General features: G+C 36.8%; 1 protein-coding gene across 1 annotated transcript in view; it reads left to right on the top strand.

The window, feature by feature from the left end:
* LOC136825660 (uncharacterized) overlaps positions 1 to 7,265 on the top strand; it is a 28,347-nt gene extending 21,082 nt beyond the window's left edge. Inside the window, exons 7-9 of the mRNA XM_067082347.1 lie at positions 3,145 to 3,289; positions 4,346 to 4,460; positions 6,110 to 7,265. Coding sequence (XP_066938448.1) covers positions 3,145 to 3,289; positions 4,346 to 4,460; positions 6,110 to 6,265 — 416 coding nt within the window. The 3' untranslated portion in view covers positions 6,266 to 7,265. The remainder of the gene's footprint in view (positions 1 to 3,144; positions 3,290 to 4,345; positions 4,461 to 6,109) is intronic.
* The last annotated feature ends 14,691 nt before the right edge of the window (positions 7,266 to 21,956 follow it).

The raw sequence follows: 21,956 nt of genomic DNA, 5'->3' as shown, positions 1-21,956 counted from the left end.
CAAGCTGAATTCCATTCTGTAGATGATTCCACTGAACTGCTGTACTTAATAGAACATTACTTACATCTGGGATTCACAGCATTTCAAAATCCATTGGTTTATTCGAAAGGTAACCTGTTCGATTGTGGTCTCTGCAACTTTGATGCGTACATCTAGCCACAAGAAAGACAGGTAAAAAATGATGTTCACGATGCTTAAGCACTGATCGGCGCCGATAAACTGATTACTGTTGCCAAAAGTTGCATACCGACGCAGATAAATCGCCTGCTAACGCCAATAAAGCGCTTACTGATGCCAATAACCGCTTACTGGTACCAAAAATCGCTTACTGGCCCCGAAAATCTGGTTAACAACATCGTTAGCCAAGCATTGTAAAACCGAAACACCATTAACTGTTGCCGCCAGTAAGCTGGGACTGCCTGTATGTGTCTATATATATATGTGTGTGTGTGTGTGTGTGTGTATGTATGCATTTTATCTTGGGGTTTGCCATTTCTGTTTTGATCATTTGCACTTGTTAGGAGCACATCCAAAGGATTTAAGTTTTTATGGCACCTCCTCAAACATAATCATCCACCGTACCTAATGGTCTTTACTTTAGATATCCTGTGCTCTCCTTGTGAGCTCCTCGACTTCGGACCACCTTGATTTGGTGGGGAGGCTCTTGAACCCCAAGAATTTGTTTCCGGGTTTGAGTCCAAGAGTCCTATATATATTTTTACATATTCATTTGGTTTAAATTTGTGGAAATTTCCACTTTTGGTAAAATTTATTAGACCTGACACAGGCAGTCCCGGTTATCGGCGGGGTTCTGTTCTGAGGGTATGATGATAACTGAAAATCTGCGGGCACTTTTTCAGCGATTTTCAGGGCTTATCGGCGTTGAAAAGCGCCGATTATCGGTTATTGACGCCTCTGTTAGGTATATTTCGGCGCCAATGCCCAATTATTGGCGCCGAGAAGCAGAAATTGGCGATTTTTTGGCGCCGAAAATTGCCGATTTTCGTCACTAAACAAGTGCTGTAAAACCGGATCGCCGTTAACTTAGCACTTTTGGCAAAGGCATACTTATTACAGTTTTATAATCATTTATGGATTCGAAATTTATTTCCTGATGAATAGTGTAAAGCTATAATAATTCCTGTCCCCAAACCTGGAAAGGATCCCAGTAATGTAAGTAATTACGGACCAATTTCTTTAAGAATTTGCTTATGCAAAATACTATAGAAAATGGAAAATATTCTACTAACATGGCACATTCGAGAAAATAAAATATTGACTCCCACTCAATTCGGGTCACAATGTAACAGATCTTCATTAGATTCTCTGTCTAATGTAGAAGACCAACCACGTAGAGGATTTGAATGAAAACAAACTACTGTAGCTGTCTTTTTTGACATCGAAAAGGCATATGATACTACATGGAGGTATGCAACATTAAAAATTGTATATAAGACTGGCATCCATGGACATTTACCTAAGTTTATCCAAAACATTTTGAAAGATAGCAAATTTCAGGTGAGAATTTACAATATTTTGTCAAAAACATTTCCACATGAATATAGTGTTCGACAGGGAAGCCTCCTTAGTGGCACACTAATCTACCTATTGGAATTAAAAGTAACCTGTATATGGATGGTTTTGCCATATATTATTCGGTATTTCACATAAAACATGCAGAGTGAATGATTAAGAAAACCAAATTAAAAATAGTTGAATTGACCTCATCTGCAGGCTGTAAATTATCCATGCATAATACTCAAGCAGTTCTGTTTTATAAAAATGAAAAGTGTAAGAAAGGTGAAGAAATAGTTTTAAAAGTCAGAAATCACAGTGTACCAATTGGCCCAACTGCAAAATTTTTGGGATTAGTATTTGATACTCACCTAAATTGGAAAGCTCACATAACATACATGAAATAAAAATGTAAAAAAGCATTAAATCTAATTAAAAAACTATCCAACGCTACTTAGGAAGCCAATAGACATTCCCTTACTGTACTGTATAAAGTAACAGTGCTGTCTATCATTGATTATGGAAGCTGAAAATGTTGGATCCAATTCACAACGAAGGCATTAGAATATGTTCAGGAGCCTCATCTTTATAAGTTGAATGGTGAATTACCATTGTGTCTCCATAGAGAGTTAGTAACAGTGAAGAGTGCACAATTCAGACAAGCAATTCTCGAACAAAAAATTATTTTAATTAAGAGATATATCTATAAACAAGCATCCACCACCTTTCCCTGTTAGAGCTAGAAGATTGTTTGAGTTGCTGGACATAAGTGTACAGTTACCTTCAATGGTAAAGTTGCCGCCTCCATGGACTATGAATAAAGTTAGAATTTGTACACACTTGAAATATATATCAGAAAGTCATTCATATGCCCCAGAGCACCATAGACAACATATAATAGAGCATATAAGCCGAAAAGGTCCACATAACGCAATATACACAGACGAATCTAAAGCAGAGCACAGAGTGGGATATGCTGCAGTAACCCAAGAGAAAATTTATCATTTCTCACTACCTAATAATGCTTTTAGTATTCACAGCAGAGTTGTGTGCAATTGCATCAGCCATAAAAATAATTAAAGAGAAATCACCATCACTCAATAATTTTGTGAGTTTTAGCAACTTGAAAAGCACTATAGAAGCTATTCAAAGTTAAAAACCCAAAAAATAATATTGTACAACAAATTAAGTTATTACTCCGTAAGTTATATATTAATAGAAAAAATGTAGAAATATGTTAGGGATCAAAGGAAATTAAGAGGTTGATAAAGCAGCCAAAGAAGCAACCCATGTGACAAGACTGAATGTAAATACGTTAACTGTTATATAACACATAAAAATAGGTATTATAAATAAATGGCCAAATGTATGGCATGAGAACCTGATTTAGGTATACTGTAGTACATGATAATGATATTATTTATAATAATAGCAATAATAATAATATTCTGTAGAATGGTTCAGTGGTAGAGAATGAATGTTGACTTGGTATATCCAGTTTATAGTGCAAGGCCCATAAGTGTTACGTAAATTGGATTGCTTTTAATGAATGACAAGCCCTTGAAATTGTAGGTGGTGATTATTGTTTCTTACACTGTAGATGAGTATATTGGCATTATTCTTTTCCAGCATGGGGTCATTTTGCGGATCAGATGATAGTTATTGGATGGCCTGTCCTAAGAGTACGACGCTTAATGACATTCTTTGGGCTTGTTGGACCCGGTGTATGTCTCGCTTTGTTCCCAGAAGTTACAAATTTGGTTGTTGCTGTTCTGTAAGTATGATGCATGTAATGTTGCCTGTATGGAAATCAATTTTGGTGAACTGCAGAAATGTACGGTTTTCTGTTATGATATTCTTTTTTATAGTTTTTAAAATGTGATAATTTATTTCGTTTATAGAATATTAACAGTTTTAATGAAGTGGATAGTCTCGGGTTAACTTTGCATTTCGAATTGCGTAAGGAGGTATATTGTTGTAATAATACAGTACTGTATTCCAGAGTTAGCATGTGACCTTTTATTTCTTGTGATTTGCTTTAAAATAGTATTGGTAACAGTTTTGGGCTTCAAAAGTGGGTGGTCCTTTAATCGAAACTATTTATAATGGTGTAAATTTGTTATTAAGCTCAATGAAGCTTGTTCATTTTATCGCAAATACATTCCTTTGCAGTAGCCTAATTGTTGGGCCTGCTCAATTCAAGAGACATTCAATTCAAGGAGAATTTCCACTTGGCCATGTAGGCTCTAAAGCACTCTTAGCAGAAATGAAGACCACTCTATCTATATCTATATATATATATATATATATATATATATATATATATATATATATATATATATATATATATATATATATATATATATATATATATATATATATATATATATATATATATATATAATCTAGATATTCTGCATATAGGATATGTGACTCATACTCCTCTTGCACCTACAGCATATAAAACTTGGGTTGATTTGATTTCGTATGTATTTTTGCAATATTCCCGGAGTTCATTCTCTGCATGCTCTTTTGAGTTATAATAGTCTACGCAGTCATATACTATTTTAGTTTATTTAGACTTTTTATTTCCATGTTTCAAAACAAATGTTTTGTTTACATTGATATAAAAGGAAATTATCATTGATTAATTTGGCATTTTTTAGGTTTGTAGTGCATTTGAACAAAAAATTTGTCTGCCCAGAAGCTAACCATATGAAAGAACTGAAAAGTGTTGCATCCGTCTGGTTTGTGCTTTGAACAAGAACACTACAGATTAATTCTCTGTGGAAAAATACTACTAATTTTGTGTGTCTGTTGTTCTTTTCAGAGTAATATCGTTGGCTATGGCACTTTGTGCAGCAAACTCAGCCGGACACCTGAGCAACCACGCTGACATTGCCCCACATCATGCTGGAGTAACATTTGCTATTTCAAATACGATAGTAAGTACTTCTTTATAACCTCAGTTCAGTTTTCACTGCTTGATAAATGCAGCATCCATAAATCAGTGTAAGAGAGTGATAAGTGTAAAAGAAGTGATATATATATATATATATATATATATATATATATATATATATATATATATACAAAGGTCCCGGTTTCTGACGGGGTTCCGTTCTTCTTGCGTCGTAACCGAAAATCGTCGTAAAAACCGGAAAATCGTCGAAAATCGTCAAAATCATAAGAAAACCTTACTTTTAATGCTCTGGGTGCATTGAAAACGACGTAAACTGCATTATTATTGAGTTTTACATCAAAAAACCTTCAAATTATGATTATTCTGCCGTTTTGGGGCCAAATTTCTTCCGTCGGATCGGCGACGACGCGTTGTAACCCGGAACATGCGTCGTAAGCCGGGAAATAATTTCTGATGAATATATTTGAAAAGCGTCGTAACCTCGGAATGTCGTAGCTGGAACCGTCAAAACCGGGGGACTGCCTGTATATATATATATATATATATATATATATATATATATATATATATATATATATATATATATATATATATATATATATATATATATATATATATATATATATAATATGTATATATGTATATATGTACAGTATATATATATATATATTATATATATATATATATATATATATATATATATATATATATATATATATATATATATATATATATATATATATATGTAAGTATTTTTACATACACATACATATGCACTTCTAGTGTGTTAGCCATTAAGATTTCTTTTGCTATTACATCTCAGCTGTTACTAGGTTTTATGGTTACACATTGCCTTTTAAGACTACTCCAAGTGTGGAACCCCTCCTGTACCCTCTTGGATTCATCAACTCCTTGAGTAAAATATTTTGGATTCTCAAAGCATTTATCCTTGATATACCAATTTTTAAAAGTTCTCTGAGATCAATCATTTCTTCACAACTATCTTCAGTTGGGTAGACGGATGTATGGTACCTGCTTTAATAGCAAGGAATCAAACTACATCCAAGTTGTTTTCAAAGTATCCTTCATGTGTGGTACTGGAGTAGCAGCTTAGACTTATATTTAAGATGTTTTACAAGTGTCTATTTTTTATACCTTAATGTCTAACTATGGGAGAAGGAAGGCCAGATAGCTTGAGTTCATAACACTATGTAAGACATTTGACCTTCAGTTTGCCCTTGGCAGAAGCAGTGGTAAACAGGCTTCATGGACAGTCTCTGCTAACCAGACAGGTCAATTTGGGGAAACTTGTGGTACGTTTTGGAAGGTGAAAGAACGTGTAAGCGTGAGAATTGCTCGCTGTATTTGTGAATTTGTAATCACAACGCACTCAGCCTTCTGCTCCTATTTGAAGAAAAGGCTGTGGGTCTGGGAAGTATTGCAGACCATGATAAGGGCATAATATGATTGAAAAATTTGATGAAAAAACTAATTTTGTTATAAAACCCTGTCTGTAATCCCATTACAGGAAGGATGTTTGCTGAAGCACCGGTACTGGTCGCATAGACACTTCCATTTTTATGGAGTGAAACAAGGGTATTGTATAGATATACTGAGATTTTATAGATGATATTGATATAAACAGTTACGGTATTTTCCATTTTTTTGCAGGCAACCATTCCTGGCATCTTATGTGGACCTTTGACTGCTGAGTTAGTCGTTGCATCTCACGGACGATGGTTTCCTGTTTTCCTTTTGGCTGGGACTATTAATTTTACTGCTGCGATGATATATCAAACCCAAAGCTCAGCAAAGCCTGTTCTATGACAGAGAGACCAGAGTTAGGTTGTTTTATGAATGAAAGAGTTTGAATAAGAAATATGTGTTTATATAAATTTAAAACCTTATTGGTCAGGGACGATAGACAAGACTTGATTGCTACTTAAAATGAACAAAGTAGTAAATAAGAATGCTAGTGAGCTTTTCTTGTAGTCGAATCCCTCCATCTCACTCAGCCAAAACTCTCGCTTTCTTTGGCCTGTGGCAGACTTGTATGATAAGCATTCTTCCCTGACTTTCCTAAAGATTCATTTATAGTTTTCTCCCTTGGGTGTTTTTCCCTGAGTTAATCCTTAATCTATTTCCCTCACAAAAATGAAGGAACAGTGTTAACAGATCATTATATGTGCAGTGCTGTATGATTTGGTACGTTTTTATGATTTGTGATTGATTCTGCTTATATCCCTTGGTGGAAGAGAGGATACTAGATGATGGTCCAAGATTTGGGGATGGACAACCATATATCCCTTGGTGGAAGAGAGGATACTTGATGATGATCCAAGATTTGGAGATGGAAGAACCTGCAGCAAGCTCATGGTCTCTAGCCACAAAGACACTCATAAAATTTCTTCTGCTTGTAATGTGTAGGGAGATTTCCAAGAAGTAGCTGTCCAAAGTGCAGTGGGTGGTGAAGCGACACGTGAAATTGTGTAACAATGGTGTTGACCTGCAGCTAATGGCAGTGACATTTTGTTCACCATGGAGGACATCCACCAGGTATGTGAAATAGGCATCTCTTTGATGATTGAGTTCTCTTCTGCTAAGTCCCCTTGAAGTGGAAGGCATTGACAGTGATTGTGAACTTGATCCTCTAAAACATGGCGTGGGTTTTGCTATATTATCCTCATGGTTCAAGCACTATTCCTTGTGAACTGTAAGGATATGTGCTTTAGCTGCTTGTATTTGGAAAAGGTGGTCAAACCTTTAGTAAAGTCCATGGAATCGGTGCAGCAAGCTGAGGAAACATCCTCTGGAAAAAAAATAAAAACACTTAGATGGACACAGTCTTTGCATATTGTCCAGGACTTTTATAAGAGGTTACACTGTTCTGCGGAAGGACCACACTATGAAAATGGAGAGTCTCTATCAAATGGTGCCAGGTTTCTAGCAAAGTTCCTAAGATCCTACACTAGCTGTGTCTCTAGAGTTTGGGGGACCTATGAATTAGTCTCATAAGCAGTACAGGAGCCTGTTTTCTTCCATTATCATGTCAAATAATTTTCCATGCTCCCTGTAAGCAGAGATATTCACAACGTTGGGTGCCAAAGGAAGCTCATGATAGGTTGCCAGAATCTTACAACAGGATCTGTATTATGACCAGAAGATGAGGACCTGTAATTGATCGAAGTTCAATCAACAGGATGCATGTGCCGACTGCTGTGTGGAGGACTGGATTGGTTGCAGTAAGAATAATAATTTCACCTGAAAATGTTGCGAGTGCCTTTGTGAATTAGTTGTGATGTGCTGTAGTTTCTATTTCCACTTAGCTTTATGTGATCAAATACCTGAAGAACCGAGGAAAGCACTAGATCAGAAACCTTATGCACTGCACTGATAGTCTTCCATAACTGGGCAACAGGAAGAATTGGAAGGAACTGAAATAATTTAGTATTTTTGTCTTCCTTTTAGTTAGTAAATCAGTCCTTATTGGAGCTTCTACAAGTGGCAACATAGATTCTTTCATAATGCTCTTCATTGATGCATAGCTCGAGCTAGTGTAGGAGTGAAGTGAGAATGGCCAAAGCTTTACTGACGCTGTTCTGGAGTTCAAAGAAGTTTTTGCTAAGGACCAGGATCTACTAAAAGAACACCTTATAAGTTAGAATATAATTTACGTAGGATCTGTTTTGGAGTTGCAGTTTTTAACCAATATGCAGGTTCTTTCCTTTATATTGCAAGATCTTGATTCTTTCGTGGATGACACTGTACTTTTCAAACCTAGGTATGTGACCTAGAATCATACGTTAACTTGGGACTTTTACATAATCATTGGATGATCATCATTATATAACTTCAAAATTTTAAGACATATTGAGAAGGACTGATCATCTAGCTAATCTTTTCTTATTCCACTGAGAGAGAAACTATGGTACTTTTCAAGGACAAACGAGCATTATAGATCATTTAGTACCAATACAGCCCAATAAGCAATCTTTTCTTTTTCTTTCACACATCTTCCTTAGCCAAGAAGTTTCATGCTATGATATATGAGCCATGTCAAAACACATTGCAAACCCTCTCAAGCTTCTACAGCTTGACTGTTGTAGTCAAGAAACTTCTGAACCTTTGGACTGGTCATCAATCTGTACTCTCTTCCAGACTCCTATCAGAAAGGGAGTTGTCTTTCTTAATCGTACATAAGAATTCAGTTTGATCTTACAAGATCCTAGAGATGCAGTCTTCCATAATCCCACTCATCCGTCTTTTTTATGACTCCTTAAATTTTTTGTAAGAAATAACAGTCTTCCAGTTTGGTGTAGCTTCAACCTCCAAAGCTCCACCAGTGTTCCCTCAGCTTATGTTTCCAATTGCAGCGTTGTCTTTCTCGTCACAGCAGTACCCAAGCATATAATCAAGTCATAGTAGTAAGCCATGAGCGTGTTCCTCTCATGCCCTCCAGTGTTCCTACATATGAAAATTTCATTCACAACTCACAAACATATTCTTTTTAGTTGTCCATGTTATTGACATTTTCTGTTGACAATCAGCTGTTGTAATTGGTGCATATTCTTTTTATAGTTTTGCTTGACTCGAATAAATCCTGGTCAGTGTGCAAAGGAAAAGAATCACAGATAAATTTAACCCAACTTGTGCAAGAATTTTTATTCTTAAAGATATTATCTCTTTATTACACACTTGAACTCTTTTTGGCACTTTAAATGAAAACTGTATTTATGCACAGGCATGTAATGAATAGCATGGTTGTTACAGACACAAAAACTTTTAACAGATATATGGAAATTTGTACTCATAATGTATTTGACCCAAAGTGTAGCATTTTTTGTTTTTTACTAAATCAAATCATGGATAGTAGGACAAGATAAGCAATTAAAAAGTGAATTCAATAGAAACAGATAGAAAATCATGCTACTCTCATACAGGCTACTCATAACTTAGGTGAAGGACGTAGCTATTATGAATGTGTGAATTTAAACTCGGAAATCTGTAGAAAACAGAATCAAATTAAATCAGCTTTTTTAATAGATTCTTTATCTTTACATTGAAATTAAACATGCTCATGAAATAATAAGAAAACATGATCTTCAGAAACGGTATCTGGGACGTCAGGATAAATAATATGGTACGCTGAATCAGATGGCAGTCAGTGAACGCCATTGTGTGGATGATTAGCGCTAATTGGGGACAATAAAATAGCTTTTCTCACATGGCGATCAGTAGGTTGAAGTACCACCCTTAGGATAAGGTCAGAAGTCAGTAGGATGGCACTGTACTACATGGAACAGTGGGAAAAAAAGTGGTGTTGGGCATTTTTAATTTTATCAAGTCAGAAAATTTCTCTGACTGCCAGCAGGAATGGTCCCAGCACCAAGGCTGATTAAATTGAAGGTCAAGGTGCCAAGCATCATTTAGATCACTTAAACACTAGGCAAATACAGTTCCTCGTTGGACGAGTCGGTAGAGTTCTCGGCTAGCACTCGGCTAGGTCCGAGTTCGAGTCTACGGCCGGCCAATGAAGAATTAGAGGAATTTATTTCTGGTGATAGAAATTCATTTCTCACTATAATGTGGTTTGGATTCCACCATAAGCTGTAGGTCCCGTTGCTAGGTAACCAATTGGTTCTTAGCCATGTAAAATAAGTCTAATCCTTCGGGCCAGCTCTAGGAGAGCTGTTAATCAGCTCAGTGGTCTGGTTAAACTAAGGTATACTTAGTTTCATAATGATGTATAGGCAAAAACATCATATAGGTTACTCTCCAAAAGTGCAGTTCCAGTATATTGACAAACGTACATGTCAGTTTTGTGTGTGAGTTTTTGACACCTGGAGGTTACCATACATTCAAGACAATTACTAGGCTATGCATAGCCTAGTATGTAAACCTCTCTGTACAAGATAGATATAGGCTGCATAAGTTCCTCGTTGGGCGAGTCGGTAGAGTTGTGGCCTAGTGCTCGCTAGGCCCGAGTTCGAGTCTCTGCCTGGCTAATGAAGAATTAGAGGAATTTATTTCTGGTGATAGAAATTCATTTCTCACTATAATATGGTTTGGATTCCACAATAAGCTGTAGGTCCCGTTGCTAAGTAACCACAACCACATAAAATAAGTCTAATCCTTCGCGCCAGCCCTAGGAGAGCTGTTAATCAGCTCAGTGGTCTGGTAAAACTAAGATATACTTTTATGGGTATACATATCAGTTCTAGCCTCTGCCTGGGCTAATACAGTACAAATTAAAGATAATGTCCGTCTTAGCTGGCACTTGATGTTGAAGACTGAGCAATGTTAATCTGCAGGCTAACGCTGAGGAATGGCAACACTTGAATTTTCTAGATTTCTTTGATTTTTGTGGGCAGCAACACTAGCTTACATTCTGCTACATATATTTTCAGCACAAGCATCGTACGCTTAATCAGTTTTCTCTAAAGCTGTTCCCTTGTGCTAGAATTTGTTCCCTGCAATACAGAAGTTTATTTAGGACAACATTCTTGTGCCTAAAGCAGGCAGCCCCTATCCTGGGCTATACTGTACTCTGGCTTAACTAAACTTTTAGGCAGAACAGTTATCTTGGCTTTATGCTCATAACATGGGTAGCATTTAACTAAATGTTTGGCATTTTCATAAGTTATTGATTGCAGCCACATGCATGTATAACGTGTTGCAATTTCTCTAAACATTGTCCTTCTAATTTTCAGTTCATTGTTTTACATTATGGAAGAAATATGAAAAACTCGTTCAATTATTATGACATCTTGTACAATATCAACCTTCTGCAAGGGAGAAATTTTGCATTTCAAATGAAAAACAAGGGGAGCTGCATTCGTTTTTTCCTTCTTTCATCCAATTAATATGTAGAATTTGCTTACCTGTACTCATCTACTTGCACACACACGATCATAGATATCATCAACTTCAGGAGATTACGCTCGCCTCTCGATAAAATTAAAAACAATTGTTTTTTTATGTTACATAGGTTACTGAAGATATCATTAATATTAATGAGGGTTTTCCATCATTACACCAGGCACCTTCATCCCACCTTGCCTACATCCACAGCTAACACCAACAGTCAAAAGAAGATCAAAACCAGCTGCACATTTTAAAGCTTTTCTGCTTTTTTCAATTTTTTTTTTAATATTTCATATGTTATGATAGAAAAGGAAGGGAAGGTTTTCTTGGAAAGAAAGAAATACTTTCTGTGCTTCTTTATTTTTTATAATGTGCTTCCTTTATTTTGGGAGTGTAGGAAGGAAAGCCTTTCTGGATAGAGAGAAATGCTTTCTACTTTTTTTTTTTATTCTTTTCTTATAAAGATACTTTTAGTAAGGGAATGAGGAGGATGGAAAGGTTTCCTGGAGGGAGAGAGAGAGAGAGAGAGAGAGAAACTTGGCATACTAAATGCCAATTTGTGTGGACCCTTTTTCTCAGTATTGTTTGTTTCTTGTCTCCAGCCTCTGAGGAATCAGAACTAGAGGAAGTGTCGGCATCTGTTGTATCGCCATTCATCTCCAAAGCACCAGGAATTCTGGTTCAAAGTGGTAACTAATTATGACGACATCTGCAGGTTCAGAAATAATATCCTCCAGTTTTAAAGACTGTGTATTCAGGCTCAATTTCTGACATATCAGATAAGATCACATTTTTTAAATCAGTGATGTTACTCGCTTTGTTTGTTCTAGGTTAAGGCAGTGGTGTCTTACCATCTATAACATTCTGTAACTGACGACATGATTTGATAAGTCAGACTGCAAAGTAGCTATAAATGGCTCTGAATTGTTATGGCCAAAGTTGAGGTCTTAATTTTTGTCTTTGACCACTTAAATATGGCAGTGACCTTCACCACACCCTGCTCCTTGGGCATCATTGATGAATTACGTATGCCAAATTGTAAAGCTATAACCTATAGGTCAGTCATTAAAGGCATAGATACTCTGTCAAAATTAATCAAACAAAAAATTTCCGTTGGAGGAAAGTGAGAAAATCAAGCTGCTGAGGGTTGCAGAAGAGTGTACTTCACACCCATATAACAATTTCGATAAAATCAGGGCTTTTTGCAACCTCAAAAGTATTTGACGGTCTGCACCCCAGGACGTGTGAGCTCAAACTTTAAAAATGTTTAAAATCTCGTGACACTTTGTCTTTAACATCTTTGGATGAGACACTCATGTTAGCCTACGATCAAAAATTAAACCAAGGAATTTGGTTTCCTCTACACAGGGAATTCTTTATATATATATATATATATATATATATATATATATATATATATATATATATATATATATATATATATATATATATACTCATATATAATTTATTCCTTCTTCAACATATATGAAAATATATTATTTCAGAGGTAGAGCAAATTGGATATTAAAGGATGTTAGTAGCTTACTGATTGTATATATATATATATATCTGGATCTGGATGAAGCCCAGCGAATACGGCAAAAATGGACAACTGGTTTGTTAGTCAAAAATTTAAACCCATTTAATCTGCCCATGTAACAATGTTATTTACTTTAAGTTGGAGCTTTCTTTCAATAACAGACATCCTTGATCATGCAAATGATATAGCAAGATCATCTACGAAAAGTGTGTGCAATACATTGTAAGGAATATGAGGAGAAATACCATTGATAGCAATCGCAAATAGGGTAACACTAAGAACTACCTTGTGGGACCCCTTCGTCTTGAAATTTACTTTCTGATAGAGTATTACCAACTCTAACTTGAAAGCGTTGACGTGTTAGAAAGGCCTCAATAAACAATAGCAGTTCTCCTTTAAGTCCTGATTGATGGATAATTTTAAGGATTCCAAATCTCCATGCTGTGTCATAGGCCTTTTCAAGGTCAAAAAATATAGTAACATGATGTTGCTTTGATGCAAACGATTCACATATAGAAAAAAACACACTGTGTTTTTTTCTAATACTCAAACAAGCCTTACATGACCATCTTTTCCATAATCTTACAAAGGCAAGATGTCAAGGCAATTAAAATTAAAGCTAGTTCCCAAACTGATGGGAAACTTTGATCACGCCAAATTCTGTTGATAATGCTAATTATAAAAAGCTTAGCGTTCTTACATACATGCATCATCATTGCATATGGAATCTCATCAGGTCCTGGGGCTGTATCTGTACATGTTGACAGGGCAGAATCAAATTCTTTCTCAGTAATCGGAGCATTGTAGGGTTCTTCTTCATTGGATGAAAAATCAGGTGGCATTTGTTCTTCCCTGGAACCATATCGGTGTCCAGGAGATGTTTCTGATTTCTGGGAAACTTTTTCAAGACGGTCTGCTAATTTGTTACTCCCTTCCAATGCACTTGTGATGTATTGCCCATTAGCCTTTAATACAGGGGGAAGGTTAGGAGTATATTTGCCTGCTATTTTATTGACTTTTCTCTACACAGCTGAAGGTGGAGTTCTTTTATTCACTGAAGAAACAAAGGGTGACCAGGATTGGCGACGGGCTGCTTTTAATGCACAGAGTACTTGTACGCTACACTTTTTATATATTATGAAGTTATGTTCTGTTCAGTTTCGTCGGCATCTAGTTAGAGCAGTTCTTGTGGCCCGATGAAGTAACTGGAGTTCAGGTGGCCACAAATAACCCAGCAGTTTTAGGAATGGAATGCAATCCAGCAGTGTGAAGAGTACCAATAAGTAAATCAATGGCATCATCAACACCGCTAAACTCATCCATATCACCTTCGGTTTCACTTCATTCCCTGAATTCATTCCAATCTGCTTTATCCAAGCACCAGCGAGGAGACCTATGCTCTGGTGGACTACTATTGCTTTTAATGATTACTGGTGCATGGTCACTAGTATGCCAGTCATCCAATGTTCTCCAGTGAAAGTCAGTAAGGCAGTTAGAACTAGCTATGGATAGGTCAATACATGACAAAGTGCCTGTCTGTATATGAAAGTGAGTAGGCTCACCTGTATTAAGGATCCCTATGTCTTCGTTTTCAACTAGTGATGTTATGGGATTTCCTATTCTATTAACTAAAACATCACCCCACAATGGATTTCTACTGTTCATGCCTCCTACAAGAAGAAACGGTTGAGGAAGTTGATTAATCAGCCCTACTACATAATTATAGCAGACATCATCATTTACCGCTCTCTCATATTCCCGTAGGGCCCATCTGCAGTTATCTGGGATATAGGGGCAGATTTGTAGTTGTAATGGAAGATGCACTGATTGCCTCCAAACTTTCATATTTCAAGTAGTGAATTTTGGCTACTGCTTGTATATTGGTCAAGTAAGTTCTTGTCAGATATAAAAGCCAATATACTTGTGGAAGTTTGGGGTAAGAACTTAGAATTCAAGTTTTTCATTAAAACCAAATAGTGTTTACCAAAAGTCTTCCGTATAACAGTCAAGCTACTTGCCTTGGTCCTGGAGCATTTAACTAACGTAACTTATGAATCCATGGAACATTCTTCATTAGAGAAACTAACCTTAAGGACAGTACATTTTTGTTTTAGGGATCTTTGCTTCTACCATGACGCTTTCTGACACACAAAACAAGCATTCTATTCCCTGGAAAGCTTGGGTAGAGCTGCAACAGACTTGACACCCTCATCAGTGTTCCTTTCTATAACTGGACTTGAATCTTGCCAGCAAGATTGACGTCTAGTTTATAACTCCTTGGTAGTTGTCAGTGCTTTAGTGTACTTTCCTTCAGAAATTCATCTAGGTCTACCTGGTCCTAGCTGTATATCTATTCCGCAGGGTAACAGTTTTAGAACCTTCTCACCTAAGTGGTTACTCTGATTTACGTAAAGTAAAGGGCATGTTTTTCAACAAATGTAATTAGTTTAGTTTTTTTTTTTTTCTATACAAACCCATTACAGGAAATGCTTTTCTCCCACCACCTCTGTTGAGCTTGGTGGGTCCAGACAACGCACAGTTAATCTGCCACCATAGGACTGGTGGGTACTGGGTACATATTCATCCAGGTAGAACTGGGAGTTTTCTTTGGATTGTCTGGAAGCTTGTGCTTACCCACAAACACTTGTGTAAAGTACTGGATTTGTAGAGATAAAACTAATTTTATTCGAAAAGTACATCTATTCAAGTCGGACTCCGAAGACAAATGTGCTTTCTCTCTCTTTGTGTCTCTCCCAGTCATTATTTATACATAGCCGAATCATATTCACAGATTCAAATATACAGGTATTTACAAAAATCCGATTCTAAAAAACTCGTATTTTTGAGTGTCATTTGGTATATAGGCTTATCATTAGACCTGAAGCTAGATTCAAAGATACTTATGAAAATCTAATTTCGAAGACTTAGTTGCTCTCTTTCCTTTGGTATTGTTTATACCTTGTAGATATATTGTATATTTAGTTAATTGTCAGCAAATGGCAAAATACATGTGTAGACCTATAAGAACTTTTCTTTCTCTCTCATAGTTATTCTACTATATCTTTATGATATATTCATGTTTGATTATGGTGGAATAGAGGATAAAATACTACTAATATAGTGAGGCCTGTGCTAGATTCACGAGAGAGTTTGGTATCAATCAATTTTTCTCTTTTTCTCCATGCTCACCTTCACAAGGTTTCTCATTTCCTTGCTATCCCCCTCACTTTCCTACCAGTGTTCATTGTCTGCTGTAATATGTTTGGCTTCCCAAATATACTTTGTTGCTTTTCATTATCAACTTTCTTTTGAATTCCTATATAGTCTCTGTCACCTATGACTCATCGCTCATTAAACATCCACCTAACAATCTTATTCGACTGCTAGGCTGATCATTTTTCCGTTTTTCGAGTTAGTTATAATTCAGTAAGAATGTAGATTTTTATACATGTTGTGTAAAGTAACATTGACATATGTACTTTCATTGAACAGTTTTATTGTAGGTATTACACAGCATTAATATAATCCTTGACGAACTCTCCTTTAAGTTCTGCCACTTTTAACAGTTTCCATATATCGGTATTGAACATTAGGTATCTGAATTTTTCAGATCTGGTATATATTTTGAATTTAACAGTAACTTGCAAATTCTGTGTATCTGGAAGACCTTAAGAAAAGGATACCTGTTACATCAGCAACGTTTTCAAAGTAGGATCTCACAGTGACACTCTGGCTCCTTTCCTTATGCTGGGTTTTTCTTGACCATTAAACTGTGAACGAGTTACATATGCTACCAATTGTAGGAACATGCTCTGGGAAAGTTCAAATACTGGCATTTGCCTGGTAAAGAACTGTTTTGTTGGACATGAAAGACCAAGGACCTGTAGACCTTGCCCTTCCAGACTGTTGTGATAAAAGCTTCACACAAAGATCACTGAAAATGCTACCGTGTTCCAGTCTTAGAACAAGATTTAAGATCTCACAAAGGCCAGTGCTCAAAAATGTAAATTATTATCTGTAACTGTACTTTTTAAAGTTATTAGTCTGTTGCTTAATTGTTGTTTATGCTGGCTGTTGCAGGTGGAGGTACTCATCAGTATTTGCAACATTTTCTGCTAGGCACATGATTCAGAGAAACAGATGTAATTGGAGTTTCACTAACTTTCATCGCCTTATTCATATCTTTTTTCCTTATTCTTTGAGCACAGAACAACTAAACTGCAATTATCCTTGCCATCATGGATTGAGGGAGGACAAGAATTATTGTATTCATACAGGATTCTGTAATTCATACAGAATTTTGTAATTTTACCAAGCTTGTAGATGAATTCACCCTGCTATGAGAGTTGTAGGTAAAATAGTACAAATAGGAACCTTAGATCTGAACTGATTTGCAGATACCAAATACCAAGGTGATGGCTATCTCCAACCAGATGAAAATAATAACTGGGGACCTCAGAAATCCACAAACATTTGTTTCAGAATTTTCATATTCTATATCTACAAGGTACAGTACTTAATTTTACCTGAAGTACCCCCGTACCCTTTTTAATGAGTAAACATTTCTGATCCCCAGACAGTCAGCAAGTGAGAACTTTCTCACACAGGGAAGTATCAATCGTTTTCACACTACTACACTTATTTTACCCAGTGATTGAGTAATTGATTTGCCCACCCTAACCAGTCAAGAAGTTTTAGTATGAGTATGTGGTTTGTATAAGTAAAGCATAAAAAGCTTTTATTGTGTATTTTTTTGTGACTTACTGTTAGTAGTAAATAAACTTGATGTTTATTGACCTGCTGCATAGTTGTCCTCATGAAATATTTTAAAAACCTAAAGCTAACCTTATTGTGTTCATATTGGCACCTTATTTATTTTAGTGAAGTTAGAAACAGTGTTTATTTTTACAGCTTTTATGCTTTAAGACAAGCAGTTTACAGATCATGATGGTTAACCGAGTGCATTTTGGGAGTATGATTGTTCATTAAGGTGACCTGCGGTTATGTTGTGTCACAAATAGCCTCCAGGTGGACCTCAGGTAATCTTGGGTCTCGGGCGATTATCAAGGTTACCTTTTGAGCTTTGATAATTCTTGTATCACATAATGTTAACTCTTGTATCACATAAACTATTCCCTGAGATAACCTTCCACTTTGGCCTGAAATGATGACAGCATGCCTTTATTTATCAAGGTAAATTTATGAAGAAGAAACAAGATTTTATTCAAAAGGTACTGATAGGGACCCCTTTCAATATGGGCTCTCCCATGAGAGCCCAGATTCTCTTCAGGAGGATTGCTGTCATGCAGAATAAAAGGTGTTGCCCCTGGGTTTTCCAGGTTCAGGAGGGATAATTCATTGGCAAGGTCTGCTTCATGCACATTATTGGTGGCATCTCTACCAAAGAATGTCTCTTGTTTCCATCCATGGAGTCAAACTGGGAGGTCTTAGTTTCCTATGTCTTGGCATATTGACCAGAACATGGAATCTACTTGGAAAAGGAGGGGAACACTGTGCTGTAGTCTGCTGGAAAAGTGTATTCCCCTCCCCCACACCCCTACTGAATCCTTCAACCCAAAGGGCTAGTCTGGATTGAGCCTTTCCATAATTCTGGCTCTCTGCCAGGAGCATGTTACACATTTCACACATGTCTGGCGGCCAACCAGATTCATCTCTATTCCTGTAAGGGCTGTGATTATAGTAGGCTGTATGCGTTGTCCCCAAATTGCACGCTCACTGCAGAGCAAGTAACCTGTGGATCTTGCTTAATAGCAGCCCCTTAGTGACAAAAGGAACAAAAAATTAGAAACTAAAGGGTGTTAGCTACAAATATTCCTAGGATAAGCAGCAAAGATGTTAGGATGAAGCTGACTGACTTGGTCACAAGTACATGACCATTACATCCTGTTAATGATTAAATGGTAATATCTATTATGCAGTAGTGTTTTACTAAAGTATTTCATTATGTCAGCTACCTAACTCAGCTGGTTAATAGAAGTAAATGGCTATCCACAAATCAGTATGTTTATTTCCACAGGTTGTTGGAATTTGTCTAACAGGTCAAATTTAAAGTACCACATAGGCTATAGGCTATATTAAGTGGTACAGTATTGTATTTCAAAGTATAATTATTCATCAGTAAAACTGCATTGTAGCCTAACAGATTACCAGACAAAATCCATATCTCAGAGATTTTAGTTAGCTTGATAAAATTGACCAGGACAGGACATTATTTTCTAAATCTTGCTAAGAAAGAGCCACGGGAGATTCTCTTAAATAGGGTTTGACATCACTATCTGGCGGAGCAATACATACTAAAAGATCATCTTGGTGAAAACATTTTCCATCCACTGACTCCCAGGTTGGATTAGATTAGGTACCACGGTTCATTAGCTATGGAAACAAGGAGGCATTTGTTCCCCGTAGTCAGGGGCAGTGACAGTTTATTCTCCCACCCTGCCTTTCACAAATTCTTAATGTTAGAGCCATCACAAATTCTTGATGGGCCCCTCATCAAAGAACACCAGGTGCTAGCCTCCAGTTGACTTCTACAATCCTATTTTATTCTTCAAAGAAATGGTCCCATTCACAGCAAAATTGAAGAAGAGCTAACTAGTTATTGTGACGTTTTACCAGACCCAGGATACTAGAGGTGAATAATATTATTGTACTAGTCTTTCCCTCATTGTGTTGAGAACTGCATTAAATAAGGTGATGTGTTCTAAGAATCTTAGCCCACTTCTGTTGTTCCAAGTACTGTAACTACATCAAATAGTAGGCAGACCTCCTCCCCAATTGACCCAAGTTCCAAAACTTTCATTGCAGCTGTCTCCTTTACCATAAGCATACTGCGTATTCTTTGCAACCTTAAATACATGTTTTCATGTTTGTAGTGTCCAGGTAGCTTTATAAAGAGAAGCTTTTTTTTGGGATGTATACTGTACACCTTTCAATCTTTAGCAAATGTTCCCCCATTAAGCTGCAAAGTTTTGTCAGGTTATTTGCTAGAAGGGAATAATTTTTTCCTGTTCTGCTCTCACTGTTGGGTATGTTCATTAGCGCCTGTGATGTATGTACACTGCCTGTTGCAATCATCAAGGACCAAAGAGGGCTCTGCCAAAATCTTACATTTCATGAACTGAGTCTCATCCTCTCCAAGCCTGATGTCTTTTGCGGGAACTTGACAAGGAATTTCTCAAGCTTGCCTCCTGAAATGGATCTTTGTTTAGGCCTTCACAATCTCATCGATTATTTTTGTGGGCCATCTACTCATCTACTGCAACTGTAACACCATGGAATGTCTCCATGTCAGACACAGCAAGCTCCAGCAGAATGTGCCATATATGATCTGCCAGAGGGCATCCCTCACACTAACACTGTTTAAACCCACTGCTGCTTTAATTTGTTACTTTTCCGTCCCAGTCTCTTACGACTTGGAACATTCAACTTACCTTGTTAACTTGAGCATTTCTGTCAATAATTGGTTTTGGCTGACAGGATAGTAGGGTACCTTCTACCATAACTGTTCACGTTCCCCTACCTTTTTCATTTTGGTGGATCACTGCTTTTCTTGCTCCACGTTTCTCTCAGACAGGTATTTTATTTTTTCCTTGAATAGCCATTCACTCTCTTGTTAATGTTGTCAATTTCTGGATAAGACATATCATGCTAGTAGTCATACATCCACAAGTGGGTTATCAGCTTGAAAAATATAGGTAGCTACAGTAACTTCTTAAATGATATTTACTTCGTTCATCTTCCCACAAGTAGGATTTCTCGTGTCTAATGGAAAGATTTGTTTGACCCAAACATACCAATAGCTATGAAATGTTTTATGAATCTTAAACAAACCTTTGCTTTATAATAAGGTCCCTCTTTCCCATATCATTAGGCACAAATATATCCTTTCCAATGCCAAGCCTCATACTAACTGGAAGGTTATTGCGTGCAGGGGTGCTTACCTTGTCTAGGGTGGTTTTTATTATCACTCAGTGAATGCCCCTTTAATAAGTGTGGATATGCAGAGATTGCTGCGAACAGCATTAATTTGGATGTTCTCTCATATTTGAATTTTAATGTTTACTGCCATGTCCAAGGTGTTTGCTATTCATTGTTACACACACATACCCACATAGCATCTTCAGTTTAGTTAAGTTTTGTTTAAGCAATATTTTTTATAAGTACCTTAAAATAGTAGGTTATTATTATCCCTTTACTGAGCTTAAGAGTTCAAGGTAGCAGGTCAGGTTTGGAAATAGCTACTTATTTTATATAATTCAGAAAGTGTATGTATTTTTTATTAGTATTAGATTTTATTAGCATTGAATTGAATTAATTTTTTAGAAAAGATGTTTGTTGATAAAGAATAAAAGTAAAGTTGTCATTAATATACTGTACATTTTTAATAATGCCTGCGTCACACATTGGCGATTCAAGACCGCGACCGTCGTAATTTGCTCATTATGACATGGTAACGCTCTAGGTACGACCAAATTGGCATGATTCGCAATCGTGTCACCGAGTTTGACGATGTCCACCAAGTGATGGCAAATATGCAAGGCTGCGCAGCACCTGTGTGGTTAAGTCACGACGACTGTCAAAAGTCGCCATGTCATGCCACATGACGCAACTGTGTTGTAATGTCATCATGATTGACGAGATGGCGTCAGCATTTGGTTACATCAGATGTAACTAGCAGTGTCAACCTGCGCCATCCAGTACTACGTACGCCATGTACTTGGCAACCCCACAGTGTGTGCAGTGGGTTGCGCAGTTGTGTATTTTGGCTCCTCCTATGGTAGTGAATTTTGACTCCCTTTTTTTTCCATTTTGTTATTGTCCACACAAAGATAAAAAGAAAAAAGTTCATCTTGTAACTGTTCTCCAATAATGCTATTGTAAATTCTTTTTGTACATTTTCAAGGTTATTATGGAAAGACATTTTCACGACACATGATACTACCATTGTGTCTGTCGGCATGGGACGTAACTAAGTCGGGCATAAATCATCATGCCTTCGTGGACGTCGCCATCCTGTAAAAACCATTAAATGTGGGCATGGCCTGAATCATCGGCAACTATGCGTACAACTACACATGTTCGTAATCTCATCTC

This window comes from Macrobrachium rosenbergii, chromosome 39 (assembly GCF_040412425.1).
Source record: "Macrobrachium rosenbergii isolate ZJJX-2024 chromosome 39, ASM4041242v1, whole genome shotgun sequence".
NCBI lineage: Eukaryota > Metazoa > Arthropoda > Malacostraca > Decapoda > Palaemonidae > Macrobrachium > Macrobrachium rosenbergii.
Note: the sequence above shows the minus strand (reverse complement) of the source record. Positions and strands in the feature narration are given on the sequence as shown.